At 46.2% G+C, this 14,970-nt stretch overlaps 1 protein-coding gene across 1 annotated transcript in view; it reads right to left on the bottom strand.

The window, feature by feature from the left end:
* Positions 1 to 14,970, bottom strand: part of LOC136651581 (corticotropin-releasing factor receptor 2-like) — a 151,787-nt gene that overhangs the window by 113,151 nt on the left and 23,666 nt on the right. Inside the window, 1 exon segment of the mRNA XM_066628122.1 lies at positions 11,575 to 11,659. Coding sequence (XP_066484219.1) covers positions 11,575 to 11,659 — 85 coding nt within the window.

The raw sequence follows: 14,970 nt of genomic DNA, 5'->3' as shown, positions 1-14,970 counted from the left end.
AGCCCTGCACCCACGGCAGGTTGAGGGTTTAAGCTAAACTTCCAGCATATTGCAGCATAAGAAGATTATTATTTTCAAGGAAACTTTTAAGCTTCATTTAACAGTGGTTCCCAAACTTTTTGGCATCAACAAGACCCACTTTAAAAAAAGGTTTCACTGTACCGGCCACTATGCTTCCCCCCTCCAAGTAGAAGCTTGGTTAACCCTTGATGCACATAGGCTAATCTGCCTTGTCAGTTTCATAAACCACCCAAAATTGGTCCCAACCCAATGGGGGTCCTGCACCCACAGTTTGGGAATGACAAATCTAGGATATTGTACTGAAAGTCTGGAGAACAACAATCTACACATTTCTGTAACATAAGAGCATAGGAACAGCCCCACTGGATCAGGCCATAGGCCCATCTAGTCCAGCTTCTGTATCTCACAGTGGCCCACCAAATGTCCTAGGGACCACACCAGATAACAAGAGACCTCATCCTGGTGCCCTCCCTTGCATTGGCGTTCTGACATAGCCCATTTCTAAAATCAGGGGGTTGCACATACACACCATGGCTTGTAACCCATAATGGATTTTTCCTCCAGAAACTTGCCCAATCCCCTTTTAAAGGCGTCCAGGCCAGATGCCGTCACCACATTCTGTGGCAAGGAGTTCCACAGACCAACCACACGCTGACATGGAATCAAAAGGCAGAAATCCTTAAGGGAAGGGAGAAGACGGGAAATAAACTGGGCTTGGTTCTACTGGTCTAAAGGTGGGAGGGGACGGACGCCAGAACTCAGGTGCAACCCTGCAGGCAACCAGCGCTCCCATTGCATGGATCAGAATATGGTCCTCTCTTGCTTGAAGACTGCAGAGGGCACAACAAGAATCAAAAGGGTAGGAGTTGGAAGGAAACAATCCAATTGAATCCGCATGACAGGACATAATGATGCAGCCCCAGAATGAGCCATAAAGCCTCCAGCAGGCATTCTGCAGAATTCCAAGAACTGCTCTAATTGCAGAGGGACTCTGGGCAGATTTAAAAAGAAACACACACAATGCGCCACAGCTTCGGGGGGCCGGATTAACCATGAAGCACACTGAGAAAAAATGTTCTCTGCCATTGAAGTGCTGTCCACCCAGGGCAACATTTTCACATACTGTGTGAAAGGACAAGTAGGGTGTGTGTGAGCATGGAAAGCCGAGTTTCATTGAGGAAGAAAGCAGGGCACTAGCTCTCAGGGTTGTGGCAGAAAGCTTAAAAATATGCACTCCATGCAGCTCACACTTCTCTAAAAGCTGCAAGGAAGCCAACTCCTCACTCTGTTCTCCCCAAATGAATCTAGATGAGCATCTTCTAGAACAACGGTTTTCAAATGTTGCGTTCCTCAGAGCCCTTTACGCTTCTAGATGAAGTCTCAAGGAGTGCCATCAGTGCATATGCAGAGTCTTGGGGAGCCCCAGAGTGTCAGCATAAGTGTGGAGTAGCTTTGCAGCAAGCAAAATGATGGCCCTTTGTGTGTGCTCAAGGAGCCCCTGAAGGGGTCTCAGGAAGCCTCAGGCAGTGGCATAACTAAGGTGTGGCAAGTGGGGGCATCTGTCCTGGGCACCATTTGAAGGGGGCGCCGGGCATGGACTCACACATTTTCCACTGATGGTGCATTTACACACCACAGCCAATGGTGCATTTTTGCACCGGTTTCAGGGGACCTCCAAAAAGAGGTAAATGCCTGCAGAAATGTTTCTATATTCCTGAAAGGCATTTTATTTTCATGATGGGGGGGGGAGAGACCCTGCAAACAATTCCAGTGCCTCCATTTCCCTAAAACAGTGATCTTTGCTCTCCAGGTACATAAAAGTGGGTGATCCTAACAGTCTGCAAAAAAATGCAGAAAAAAAGGTTCATCTCTCTACACAGAAGAAAATTCAGAAGAATTGCTGGAATTCTTTTTTTGCTGGAATTGCTGGAAGAGTTTTTTGAAAACCCACCTCTTACCACCGTTGCCGGAATGCAACACTGGCAGAATATGGGTTTTAACCCATTAAGAGGAAGCCATGGGGGGCGGGGATGGAGGCAGATGCATTCTGAGACACGCAGGCACCAGGGAGATGTTTGGAAAATTTTGCACACTGAGGGCCAATCATGGACCTTTGGTCAGGGAGGGAGTTGGGGCCTTGTGGGTCTTGGTACAACTGGAACTTGCTTCAAGGCAGAGTTTCAAGGAACTTTCAGGACTAGCCATTGTCACACAGCACTGCAGCAGGCCAAACACAGGTACAGAATGCTATTTTTCATTTCTTTGTTTAGGAGGGCTTAGCATCCATGGATTTTTGCATAAATTCACTGGGTAGAATAGGCCTGGCTTCTTCCCCATCTCTGTGTAGCCTGCTGACTATATTCACTTGATGGGATGAACAGGGCTGGCTTCCCACCCCATGATCTCCCCTTCTCTGTTTGGACAGAGGCGCAATTTCAGTGCTTGCCACGAGAGCCATTTTCTCTAAATATGCCGCTGGCCCCAGGGCTTCTAGAAGCAGACTTTGACAGACACTGTTCCAGATCAATCTGAGGCCCTGCCATAGTATGTGCGTAGAGGGAGATATTCAAACCCCTCTCCAAAAGAGAATGAAGCCTGCAGTTCAGATACAGAGCCAGGAAGCAGATGGTAGTGAAATTACCCACATGAAGGATATGCATCAAGGAATTTCAGCACTGCAGGCATGTACTGCAGGCCATTCCCAAACCTCCTTCCCCATTCCCACACACACACACACACACACACACACACACACACACACACACAATCTTTTTAGCTGGATGGTAAAAGCCAGCAGAGAAGACCGCAAAGGTCTATATTCTTAAAACTGTGGTCACTGCATAAAATATGAGGAATTTTATACCAGTTGATTTCAGAATCAACCTTTTATTTTGGGTGCGTGCACTACTTTATTGGAAATGAAAAACAGATTTACTGCCATGGGCAATTTATCTGCCTCTATTTGTAGTGTCAGATGGGAATAACCTAGACAATGATCTGCCATGAAAGAGAGTAAAACAGTGCCTAGAATTTTATGCTAAACTTCCCCAAATGTCGTCTTCAGGAGCTCATAATCATGTAAGCAGAATGACGAACCTAAACTCAGTCTATATACCATGCACATCATTCTATCAGGAGCATACAATATACTTTTATATCTCCTCTCTTTGTCTCAGCAACCTGGGGTTTGAAATTCCACGTTAGGAAATTGGCATCTTTCCCCCCTCAATGTGCACAACTGCATGGCTTAAAAAAGTAATCTTGACACACAGAAAAATCTTTTTGTGAAGTGTTTTCCTGATGCATTCATGCGCTCCTGAACACTCATAAGACATGCTGAAAAAAGTATCTCACTACAGCCATACATATGATCCCATCAAGATTGTTCATTTTCTATTATTATTCTGCATGCATGTGTCAGTAATGCAAGGAAGGGGAAAATTCGAAAGAACCGAAGGGCCTGGAAGCTGCATCAAACAGCACATGCAAAATCTGTGCACAATTCAGATTTTTTTTTTTTTAAAGAGCAGTTGAAGGTTCCATATCAGAAACAATCCCAGGAAATGGATAATTTTGAAATCAAGGGAGAAATTCAAATGAGGAACTTTTCAGAGGCATGCCTCACAGAAAAACCATGCTGCACAAAACAGCTCCTTAGCCCCACTTGTTAAAATTTAGCATCAACAGGAGCGCCACAAAGCACGAGTCTTATCAATCCACCATTTGCAAAACAGACTGTGGATGGCTGGAAGTAGGGTGTTCTAAGTGCTAGCGTAGGATGCCCTGGAAGCTCCAAAACAAGGCCTGTGTCCACTTATGATCTTCTGGAAACCAATGAGAAAGAGAAATAAGAAATGGGCTATGTCAGAATGCCAGATGCAAGGGAGGGCACCAGGATGAGGTCTCTTGTTATCTGGTGTGCTCCCTGGGGCATTTGGTGGGCCACTGTGAGATACAGGAAGCTGGACTAGATGGGCCTATGGCCTGATCCAGTGGGGCTGTTCTTAGGTTCTTAACTACAATTCCCAGGAAGCCTTGCAGGTCTCTTGTTATCTGGTGTGCTCCCTGGAACATTTGGTGGGCTGCTGTGAGATACAGGAAGCTGGACTAGATGGGCCTATGGCCTGATCCAGTGGGGCTGTTCTTATGTTCTTAACTACAATTCCCAGGAAGCCTTGCAGGTCTCTTGTTATCTGGTGTGCTCCCTGGGGCATTTGGTGGGCCGCTGTGAGATACAGGAAGCTGGACTAGATGGGCCTATGGCCTGATCCAGTGGGGCTGTTCTTATGTTCTTAACTACAATTCCCAGGAAGCCTTGCAGGTCTCTTGTTATCTGGTGTGCTCCCTGGGGCATTTGGTGGGCCGCTGTGAGATACAGGAAGCTGGACTAGATGGGCCTATGGCCTGATCCAGTGGGGCTGTTCTTGTGTTCTAATCACGTTGCTTCATAAGCTGCTCTTGGGTCCCAGGAAAGAGAGGGACTTTATTTATTAAAGCAGTTAGAAACAGTTACATGTACAAAGAGAAAAATCAATAGGTTGACTCTCTCTACCCACACAAGAGAAATGTGCTTGAAAACCATTTTCTGCTATTTCAGAAAAATACACAGGAGTTGATGGATATTTTATTTATTATTTATTTTATTGATTTATACCCTGCCTTTTTGCCCAACGGGCACACATATCTTACTGCAGCAAATGCCAGACTGATTTTATGGAACCCGTGCAGCTCCAGGAAGTGAAGTGCCATACAAAGAAGCCATTCCTAGATGCAGGGTCACACAAACAGGCATTTTGGATTAACTAACGCACTATGTCAGTGGCATAGCTAGAGTGGGGGCAAAGCACTACAGGGAGTGTAGGGAGCCTCACTGCAGTGTGCAACGGGGCCCCCTGCCTTCAGAGACGTTCTGAGCAGTGGGAGCAAAACAGCGGCACATGCCTGGCTCTGAAGGGGAGGGGCTGCTTGCATGCTGCGGTGAGGCTCCCTGCAAAAGTTAGCGCTTTGCACCCCCTCTGACTATGTCACTGCACTATGTCTTTACCACTCTGGCTCTGTACTATGTCTTTACCCCGCTCTGTTCACACTGCCAGAGGTATTAAAGTGAGAAAGGAACATACGCATGGACTCCTCTTGAAAAAGGAACAGCACATGAGTGCTGAAGCTCAGTGGCAGAGCAGCTGTATGCAGATGTTCACAGGTTCAATCCCTGTCCTCTCCAGTTAAAAGTTAGGTAGCAAGTGCTGGGAATGAGGGGCTGGAGAGCCACTGTCAAACAGTGGGGCTAACTAGACCAATGCCCTGACCCAGGAGGCTTGCCCAGGCAGTCTGAATGCACGAACAACCAATGGACAAGAGCAGGATGACACCTGCTCTTTCCATTCCTGACTGCCATGTGCCCATCCCAAGATCCAAACAGAGCCAATCCACAGGACTCCACATCTGCATTCAGGGACCTTGTCTTCTTTCCCCAGTTGTGCAGAGAATCTGTGTGCATACCACTTGTACACACTTTGGCTCCAGTTCGTTGCCACTTTGCTAAGCCTAAGCTAGAAAATGCTTGTGGAAAGGAAAATAGGAGAAGTCACAACAGTGCCACAATTACGGCAAAAAAGGTGGAGGGCTGTTAATAAAATGCACACGCCTCACTGAATTTTAGCCAAATCAGAGACCCCCAGTAGCTCAGTGGTGTAGCTAGAGAGGGTGCAAAGCACTAAGTTTTGCAGGGAGCCTCACTGCAGAGTGCAAGTGGCCCCTCTCCCTCCCCTTTGGAGCCAGGCATATGCCTTCATTTGGCTCCCACAGCCTGGAATGGCTCTGAAGGAGACGGGGAAAAGCCGCTTGCATGCCTCAGTGAGGCTTGCTGCAAAACTTAGTGCCACTGCAGTAGTTTTGAAAAATAAAAAGTATGGGGGCCAAGGGCAAGAGGTAAGGAGCCTGGGCTCTCACTCTGCCCCCTATGATTCAAGTACCTGTGCACACCTCCCCAAAGTCAGGCTACACTGTCCTGTCAAAGGGTTCAGCCCACCTCCACTCTGAATGGTGGGTCACAGTGAGCGTGATCTCTTACACCACTAGAAGCAGAGCCAAAAAGAACTCTGGGATGTCTTCGCATCATTTCGCAGAGCATGAGCCGCAAGGAGCTCAATGAGTCATCTTCAAAAAGACGCACTTCCGAAGCAAAATTTGAAAATGTCTCCCATTCAAAATGTCAGATTCTGAAATTTTGCCCAGTGTTAAGTTGGCCTAATGTTCTTCACAGCTCTAATCCCAAAGTGAATGCCACAAGAACACACAGAGCTGCCACAGAGGCAAGGAAAGTTGTGCTTCCTCTCCCCAAACTTCTACATCTTGGGGGGGGGGGGTTCACATTCCTGCTCTGCATGAGAAGAACGTGCATCTCCCCACAGATGGCGCACGTATCTCTCCCTTTCCAAGTACAAAAAAAATCACTTGCAATGAAATAAGCTCTCAGTTTGAGACATGCAATTTCCTAACTGATCAGGTGTTACTCTGTACACACATACATGTGCATGCTCACACCTGCTGCTTCTCCGCCCCATAGCATGCTTGGCATGATATCTGAAAGAGCCAATGCATGTCCACATGGTGCACTTGCACTCTTCACACGCTCAAGCGCATTGCGTCTTTTGTTGATTATCGGTTTGTGCACATACAGGCTCTTTCACATATTCTGTCCAACGTGCGGGGAGGGGGGGGAAGCAGGCACTATTGCATCACCTTGATTTCTCTACACTTCCTTCAATGCTGACTGTTGACTCCCGTGAGCGTCCCAATGCCAGAATGAGCAAATCCTGTGCACACATTCTATATGAAGTCCTATTAATTAATTAGCACATAAGAACAGCCCCACTGGATCAGGCCATAAGCCCATCTAGTCCAGCTTCCTGTATCTCACAGCAGCCCCACCAAATACCCCAGGGAGCACACCAAATAACAAGAGACCTGCATCCTGGTGTCCTCCCTTGTATCTGACACAGCCCATTTCTAAAATCAGGAGGCTGCACATACACATCATGGCTTGTAACCCGTAATGGATTTTTCCTCCAGAAATTTGTCCAGTCCCCTTTTAAAGGCATCCAGGCCAGATGCCGCCACCACATCATGTGGCAAGGAGTTCCACAGACCAACCACACGCTGAGTAAAGAAATATTTTCTTTGGTCTGTCCTAACTCTCCCAACACTCAATTTTAGTGGATTGAAACAGCCAGTATTCTCTGCCACTCAAAAGATATCATAAACTACTTTGCCACTGAACTCAAGCATCAAGAATTGGTCCAGTCTGATAGAACTTCTTTGACCCAAATGGCTCAGGAAGGAAGGGCTGTTCAGACATGCGTGCGCACACCCTGAGGTCAATGTGATGCATAGCAAAATGAAAATTCTCTCTCTCTCTCTCTCTCTCTCTCTCTCTCTCTCTCTCTTGGCCCAGGTCATCACTACATGCTGCAATCATCAAGAGAGAAGCCTGCACATGAGAACAGAGCCTACGCTTTGTTAACTTGACTTCCAAAACTCTTTCTCTGCTCGTCATTACAGTATATACTCATTAGTCATTTGCCTTCCATTGTCAGGCATTTTATAAATAGCGCAGAACAAGGTTTAAAAGGAAGGAAAAAAATACACCCCATCTGTTGAGAACCAAATTCTGTGCCAGCATCTCATGCCAACACACTTGGAAAGTTTCAATTGCAGGGGTGAGGATGCCTGGTGGGTTGGTTGCAAACCGCTACAAAGTTATATTGCAATGTTTAAAATCTTATTTGCGAGAAGTATATGACAAAGGGGAATAAAGGAGGGCAACCTCATTTGGGAGTTGGAGATAGTGATGCAAAGAAACTAATAGAGACTTCTTTTTCATGTGGATTTTGCAGGAGGAGGTGCATTTAAGGAGATTAACTAATAAACTAAGAATCAATAAAAAGAAAAGAGCACAGTTGCTGAAAGCCCGAGTCCATCAACAGAATGAATAACTGCAATTCCAAAGATCGGAAGATAAATTGCAGAAAGAATGCAAACTGGTTCCAGTGTAGTTCTAACTGTGTCCTACAATCTCATGCTTGAATGACATTCATATAGCCCCAACCCATGGCACTTAGAATCTGCATTACTCTGCCCTCCAACATGGCTCAGATGCAACTAGGGAAACTCTTATGCGTACTTGTTACCCCAACTCTCACATCAAGGCTCACAGCTTGAGCACATAGACACCCCATGCACATGGCTATAGGCCGCCCTCCACTGCCTGTTATATTCATTGCTCTGGGATGGCTGGTCCTGAATGGGCTCTGTAGCAGGCTGTGCCAGTAACGTGACCAGGGCTTTTTTTCTAATGGAACGCGGGGGGACGGAGTTCCGGCACCTTTTTGCAGGGGCCCCTCCCCTTTGGAGGCATTCCAGGAGAGGGGGAGCAAAATAGAGGCATTCGCTGGGTGGGTGCTGGGGGGTGCAGGGTGGGCGGGCGCCTGCAACAACCCCCTCCTCCCCCATCTCCAAGCTCTCACCTGAGCCAAGCCCACCTCCCCTCCCCCCGCGCTCTGCTTCCCAGAGCAGCTTCCAAGCCGGTGGAGGGCGCGGGGGACACGTTCCGACGCCGAGGAGGAGGAGGATGGACAGCCAGCCAGGGAGACAGGCTGCGGCACCCACGGAATGCCTAGGTACTGGCTTGGTGGAGGAGGAGGGGAAGGAAACTGGCTGGTCCAGCCCCGTGCCAATCTGCAGCACGAGCCTAGGCATGTCTACTCAGAAGTATGTCTCATTGTGCCCAATGGGGCTTGCTCCTGGGAAAGGGTGCATAGCCTTGCAGCCTGAGAGCCCAAGCATGTCTACTCAGAAGTAAGTTCCACTGTGTTCAATGGGGCTTACTCCTGGGAAAGTGTCATAGCCTTGCTGCCTGAGTAGACAGGCAGAGAAAGGGCTCTGTGGCTGCAGTCCTCTCCACACTTTCCTGGGAGGAAGCCCCACTGCCTCTAGTGGGACTGACTTCTGAGTAGACAGGCTCAGGATTGGGCCCTGAGGCTGCCATCCTATCCACACTAAGCCCCATTCACTAAAGTGGACTTCTGACTAGACATGCATAGGATTGGGCTCTTAGGCTGCAATCCTAGGCACTTTCCTGGGAGTAAGCTCCATTGACTAGAACAAGATTTATTTCAGAGTAGACATACCTAGGATAGGGTTCTTAATCCTGGCAGAGATATATATCTGCACCCATTTTCACATGCTAAGGGCAGGTGAAAAGGGATTCTACGTGTGTACAATGTGCTGTCCAGCCTTGCCAGAGATCCTCCTCATCCTTCCCCCACAAGCATGCCCTCCGCCACCCAGCATTTGCAGCTCCTCTCCAGCAATGCACAGCAGCTGCTCAGGGCAGCAGAGGACATACAATTGCATGCCAAGCACCTTCCCAAAGACACAGAGTATTCTGATACCTGAATTAAACCATATTTAATTGCTTGTTTGCAAACGTAGCTGTTTCTGTGTGCACCTAAGGACCCCTCTCGTGTAAGAATTCTTTTTTTGTTCTTACTCCCACAGTTGCTTAGAGTAATTTTACTACATGGAACTCATGTAAGCCATTTTTCAGAATCCATTCACTGCTTCCTCTCCTCGAAGTAGTGCCACACTACATACTACACGCTACAAGTGCACCTGTACAGTATTTTCCCCCATGTGTAGAAAAAATAGCTAGGGGGAAGGGGATGTGGAGATTGACAGCCCAATCCTATGCCTGTCTACTCAGAAGTAAGTTCATCTTTAGGGGGGAAGCACATAAAAATATTTTATTTCTCCAATTAAAAATGGTTTATAAATAAATAAATAAATAAATAAATAAAAGATTAACAAGTTGTGAGTTCCTGCACCTTTTTATTTACAAAAAAAAGCACTGAACGTGACCATCAGTTTTCTTTTTAAAAAACAATTCTAGAAAGAAAAAGCACAAACAAACAGAACAAATGGCCCAGAAGGCTGGATCAGATGACACATCTCTCTAGATCTGGCCCGTCACACAGAGGACAACTAATGCCTGCAGCTTTATCTTTATCTTTAGCTTTATTGCCTGTTATCCCTGTCCTCTGACCATCTTTGCACATACACATGGAACATTCATGTGTCACCGAGAGTGTCACCGACGCAATGAACGTGAATTTGGACAAACTCCAGAAGTTAGTGGTAGACTGGGAGGCCTGGCATGCTGTGGTCCATGGGGTCATGAAGAGTCGGACATGTCCTAACCACTGAACAACAACAACAATGAACATCAAAGCACCACCTAATCTCACAGCTGGGTTAGTCCAGATGACCGGGGCTGGGGGTTAAGGCTGAGGGAGGAGGCAAGGGAACTTCGAGCGACTCAGTTCTTCCCACATGATGTACTGAACCGAAGGAGATGTATTGTCCAATCCAGCCAGCTAGATCTAAACAGGCAATGCAATTCATATTCAGCATTTTAACCCTCTTTAAACTACATTTCTTTCTATAGCATTACCTAGCCAGGTTTTGCAGTAAAGTTCAACTGTTCTACCTTATCAGGAAGAGACACCAACCAAATGAATAACATCTAAAAAGCACATCCACATAACTTGATAGAGGGGATGTAGCAGAAAGCAACGAGAAGATAGGAAGATCCCTGCTGGAGCAGACCTTCCATCCATTTAATGCAGCTTCCTGCTCCAAGCGGTTTCGGATCCTTCTGGGAAGTTCACAAGCAAGGCTCAAAGGCAACAGGCCTTCTACATGGTGCATCTCTTGTACTGCTGCGGAGCAGGGAGGTTTTACTGAGCTGTCCAGGCCAATCACAGTTGACAAACCCAGACTCCACCAGAAATCTGCTTCATCCCCATTTCAAGGGACCTAACCAGTGGCTCTCATCACACCCAACCAGTGGCGTCACTAGGGTTCACGTCACCCAGGGTGGGAGGCCAGCATGTCGCCCCTATGACGGACTTCCTCCCATGCAGTGGGCGGGGCAACATCCTGGTGATGTACCATTGGCCCACCCCCTCTGGTTTTTTGGCTATAACTTTTGATAGAATAGAGATATTTCAACGCAGGCTGTTTCATTGAATTCTGCATGAAATTACACATAGACTGATATATAACATGATGTTATCATTCAAAAATAAAATACCAAAATTTTAACAATTTTGGCAAGCAGTGGTGTCACACCCCTGCGCGCGTCACCCAGTGCGGTCTGCACCCCCTAGCAATGCCACTGCACCTGACGGCAGGGAATTCCATAGAAAAATAACAACTGAGACTTGTGGACTCTTGAAGACTGATACACTTCTTTTAGTGCAAGCTTTGGTGGGGAAAAGCCCCTTTCTGCAGATCATGAAGTTTATCCTCAGCTAGCAGGTGTATATATATAAATATATAGGCCTGTCGTGCATCTGAGGCAGGGGACTGAAGTCCACAAAAGCACTAACCCAGCACAAACACCTGACTCTGCTGTTTTCTCCCATCAGACTAAGGCAGCAATCCATCTGGAAGTTATCAAACTCCCCTGCACTGTGTGACCGTGATCATTACCTGTTAAGTTGCGAGGTGCTTCACAGAATCTCTCCTGCGGAGCAGAGAAGGGCAGGCTCACCAGGGAGTTGCAGGGCAGAACCAGCTGAAAGGAGAGAGAGAGACAACTGCAGATGTTAGGAGGAAGAGTGAGGGGCAGGGCAGGCAGAAGACATGCAGAACCCCTTCGAGTTCAGGTGTATTCAACAACTTATGTCTCAACATTCCTGCACTGAAGGCAGCTGGTAACACTTCAAAACATAAAACACTTTCCAAAGGACTGTTTTAATACTCTAAAGCAGGGGTGCCCAAACCCTGGCCCAGTGGCCACTTGTGGCCCTCAGGGGCTCCCAATCAGGCCCCCAGGGAGCTGCCAATGAGCCTCTGGCCCTCCAGAGACTTGCTGGAGCCCATGCTGACCTCTCACCTGAGCTGTGGGATGAGGGCTCCCTCCACTGCTTGCTGTTTCACATCTGTCATGCAGCAGTGGCAGAGAAGGAAAGGCTGCCCTTTCTTTGTGCAAGGCCTTTTATAGGCCTTGAGCTACTGAAAGACCTTCATTCATTCAGATGTTCCATCTCTAATAAATTCATTTATGTAAATTTATTCAAATTTGAAATGTAAATTAATTCTTTTTTTCCACCCGGCCCCTGATACAGTGTCAGAGAGATGATGTGGCCCTCCTGCCAAAATGTTTGGACACCCCTGCTCTAAAGCACAGTAGATCCAAGAATAAAATAGGTTGATCCTCGGCCTGTCCCCAGGACTTCAACACCTGAACCTAGGTGCTCAAGCCAGTAGAATTTTGGTGCCTGATGGCTTGCCTTCTCAGTTGTGGCATCTCATTTATGGAATGTCCTCTTCAGACAGGTCAGGAAGCTGGCAGTGCCGCTTTTTTAAGTCTTGATGACAGAGCTGTTGTAATGTTGTGGCTACGAGCTCTGAAGCAGGACTTTCCTGGGCCCAGATTCACCTCTGTCATGAATTCTCACCAGTGGCCTTAGGCAAGCTATTACCTTTCAGCCTCAGTTTTCCCCATCTGCAATATGGGGATAACATTATTTATTCTATAGGTAGAGGCGTGCCTTTTTGGTGATGACAAAATAAAAACACCTAACACCACTTTCCGGACTTGTAATTTTTGTTAAAATAAAATAAAATACCCCTGAAATCTGCAAAAAAATAAAACTATTTTCTAACACCGTGACTGTGTAATGACTGTGGCTATATCTGCTGACACTATACCACCTACCTAGTATACTTTTAAAGCTATTATAATTTATAATTATTATTTCTAAAAACGCAATCTTGGAATAAAAACACATAACACTGCTTTCTACAGTTTTTCTTTGGGAATAAATGAAATTGGTGAAAAAAATAAAAATGTTTAAGAACACCTCAATCTATAGCACACCATGATAATACACGTGAAACAATTTCCATGCTCAGAAAGCCCTAACAAAATGCTCAGAAGTATTATTATTATTATTAAGATCTTTTTTGAAATTCTCCACCACTTTTAGTTTTACAGCAGCTTGTACTGACTGTATTGTTATTATTCTGCTTATAAGACCTCAAAAAGGTGTCCTGTTAATTTGAGATCAATTTTCTTTTTCTTGCTATCTCTAAGGTATTTTTAGGAAACATTGTCAGTAGGTTTATTGTTCTTTTGAGTCGCTTTGTAGACATGGTAATAGAAAAGTGTTAGAGAATGGTTTTGAACAAATAGCACACCCTGGATTTTTCCCACATTCCACATCATTAGGCAACGGATGCAGACCCCATTAAAAGTGATCTTTGGTGGTGAAGCTCATATGTTGTGTTTATAGAACATGTGGCTCTTGATTTAATCCTGAATGGAAAAGGCAGGTTCGGTTTATTTTTGGACAAAAACCACAGCTTGGAGGAGGAAAAAAGAAATCAAAATTGCAACTTCACAGCATTCTTCCCATCTTCATTTCACTTGCATTCCTCTAAATCAGGGGTGTCAAACATAAGGCCCTCAGGCCAAATGCAGCCCCCCAGAAGCAATTTATCTGGCCCCCATTATAATTGGGTTCTCCCAGAGTGATAATTGGGTTCTCTCATATCTTGAAAATATGAACAAGATTTGCACATTTTCTCTTTTGTCATTTGCAGCTAACGAGTTTCTAGGTGAGAACAAAGTGCTTATTGCTGGCCATCATCTGCTTAATGATGTCACTTCCAGTCCTCAGCAGGCACCATGAATGCCAACTTCGGCACTTAATGAAACAAGCTTGACACCCCTACTCCAAATTATGGACAACCAGTGGCAGGTTCATTTATTAGTAGGGCCATTGGGAGATGAGAGCCCCCACCAGCGGTGTCAATTGTCAAAAAACTGATGGCACACTTTGACAATTTTAGTGTCTTGTCAGTGTGCCACTGAGATGAAAAAGGTTGAAAATTGCTGGCCTAAGCAATCCCCAACTACACAATTGCCTTTGAAGTACTCAACACTGCATGAAGGTGTAGATTTGGTTTGGGAAAGACTATCAGGGTCACCTAGTTGCCAACTGGGGTGGGAGGCTCTGGGAATTTCCAGAATTCATCCGCATCCAAATGAAGTGTTTGAACATTCCAAATTTTAAAATCCAGATTTGGGCCGTGATCCTGTTGAGTGCACTCCAGACATTTCATCTCATGGTCCTTCAAAGCAGACACAAACCGAGTGATTCATCCCTCGGTATTATTGCAGCTTTCTCCTCTCTTTACAGGGACTGTGACTGTTTAATCTTGAAAGCTGCAACCACCTGCCAGCCGCTCCCGTAAAGGTGATAAGCTGATTAAAGTTTGCCATTCTTTTTGGCAGGAAAGAAAAAAGCTAACAAGGTCAGAGAATCGTCCCACATTTCTTTATCCTCGTCAAGGATGGGATTCTGCTAGCTTAAGACCAAGGCATCATCTTCACCACAAATCAATCTGTTCTCCATTTTTACGTGTGATCTCTATCCCCTTTTTTTTCCATGCACCAGCCTGAAAGTTCTCCACCAACAAGGGGAAAAGAGGTGAAAGGAATGGCTTCACCTCTTTTGCATTTTCAGGAAGGGCACGCAGAGCCAACGGAGGAAGGGGGACAGACAATTCATTACTACAGACAGTTGCCCTAGAAACAGAGCTGCAGAACCCAGAAAAGCTTTTTAGCCATTTCCAAACACAGTGTTCCAAACTCCTGTGGCACACCTGTGAACCTTTTGCGACACACTGGTTGAAAATCACTGATATAGACAGACCACGCTATCTTTTCAAGCACCCCATGTTGCTTTTTAGCCTTCCCTGCAAGACTGCCCTTCATTTCAGAGTCCACACTTTGACACCGACACCGGTCCATTTTTCTTATCACATGGTGCGCATCTTATGTGAGATGCTGACCATAGCTCACTGAAGACCAGATGT

This window comes from Tiliqua scincoides, chromosome 5 (genome assembly GCF_035046505.1).
Source record: "Tiliqua scincoides isolate rTilSci1 chromosome 5, rTilSci1.hap2, whole genome shotgun sequence".
Taxonomy (NCBI): Eukaryota; Metazoa; Chordata; class Lepidosauria; order Squamata; family Scincidae; genus Tiliqua; species Tiliqua scincoides.
Note: the sequence above shows the minus strand (reverse complement) of the source record. Positions and strands in the feature narration are given on the sequence as shown.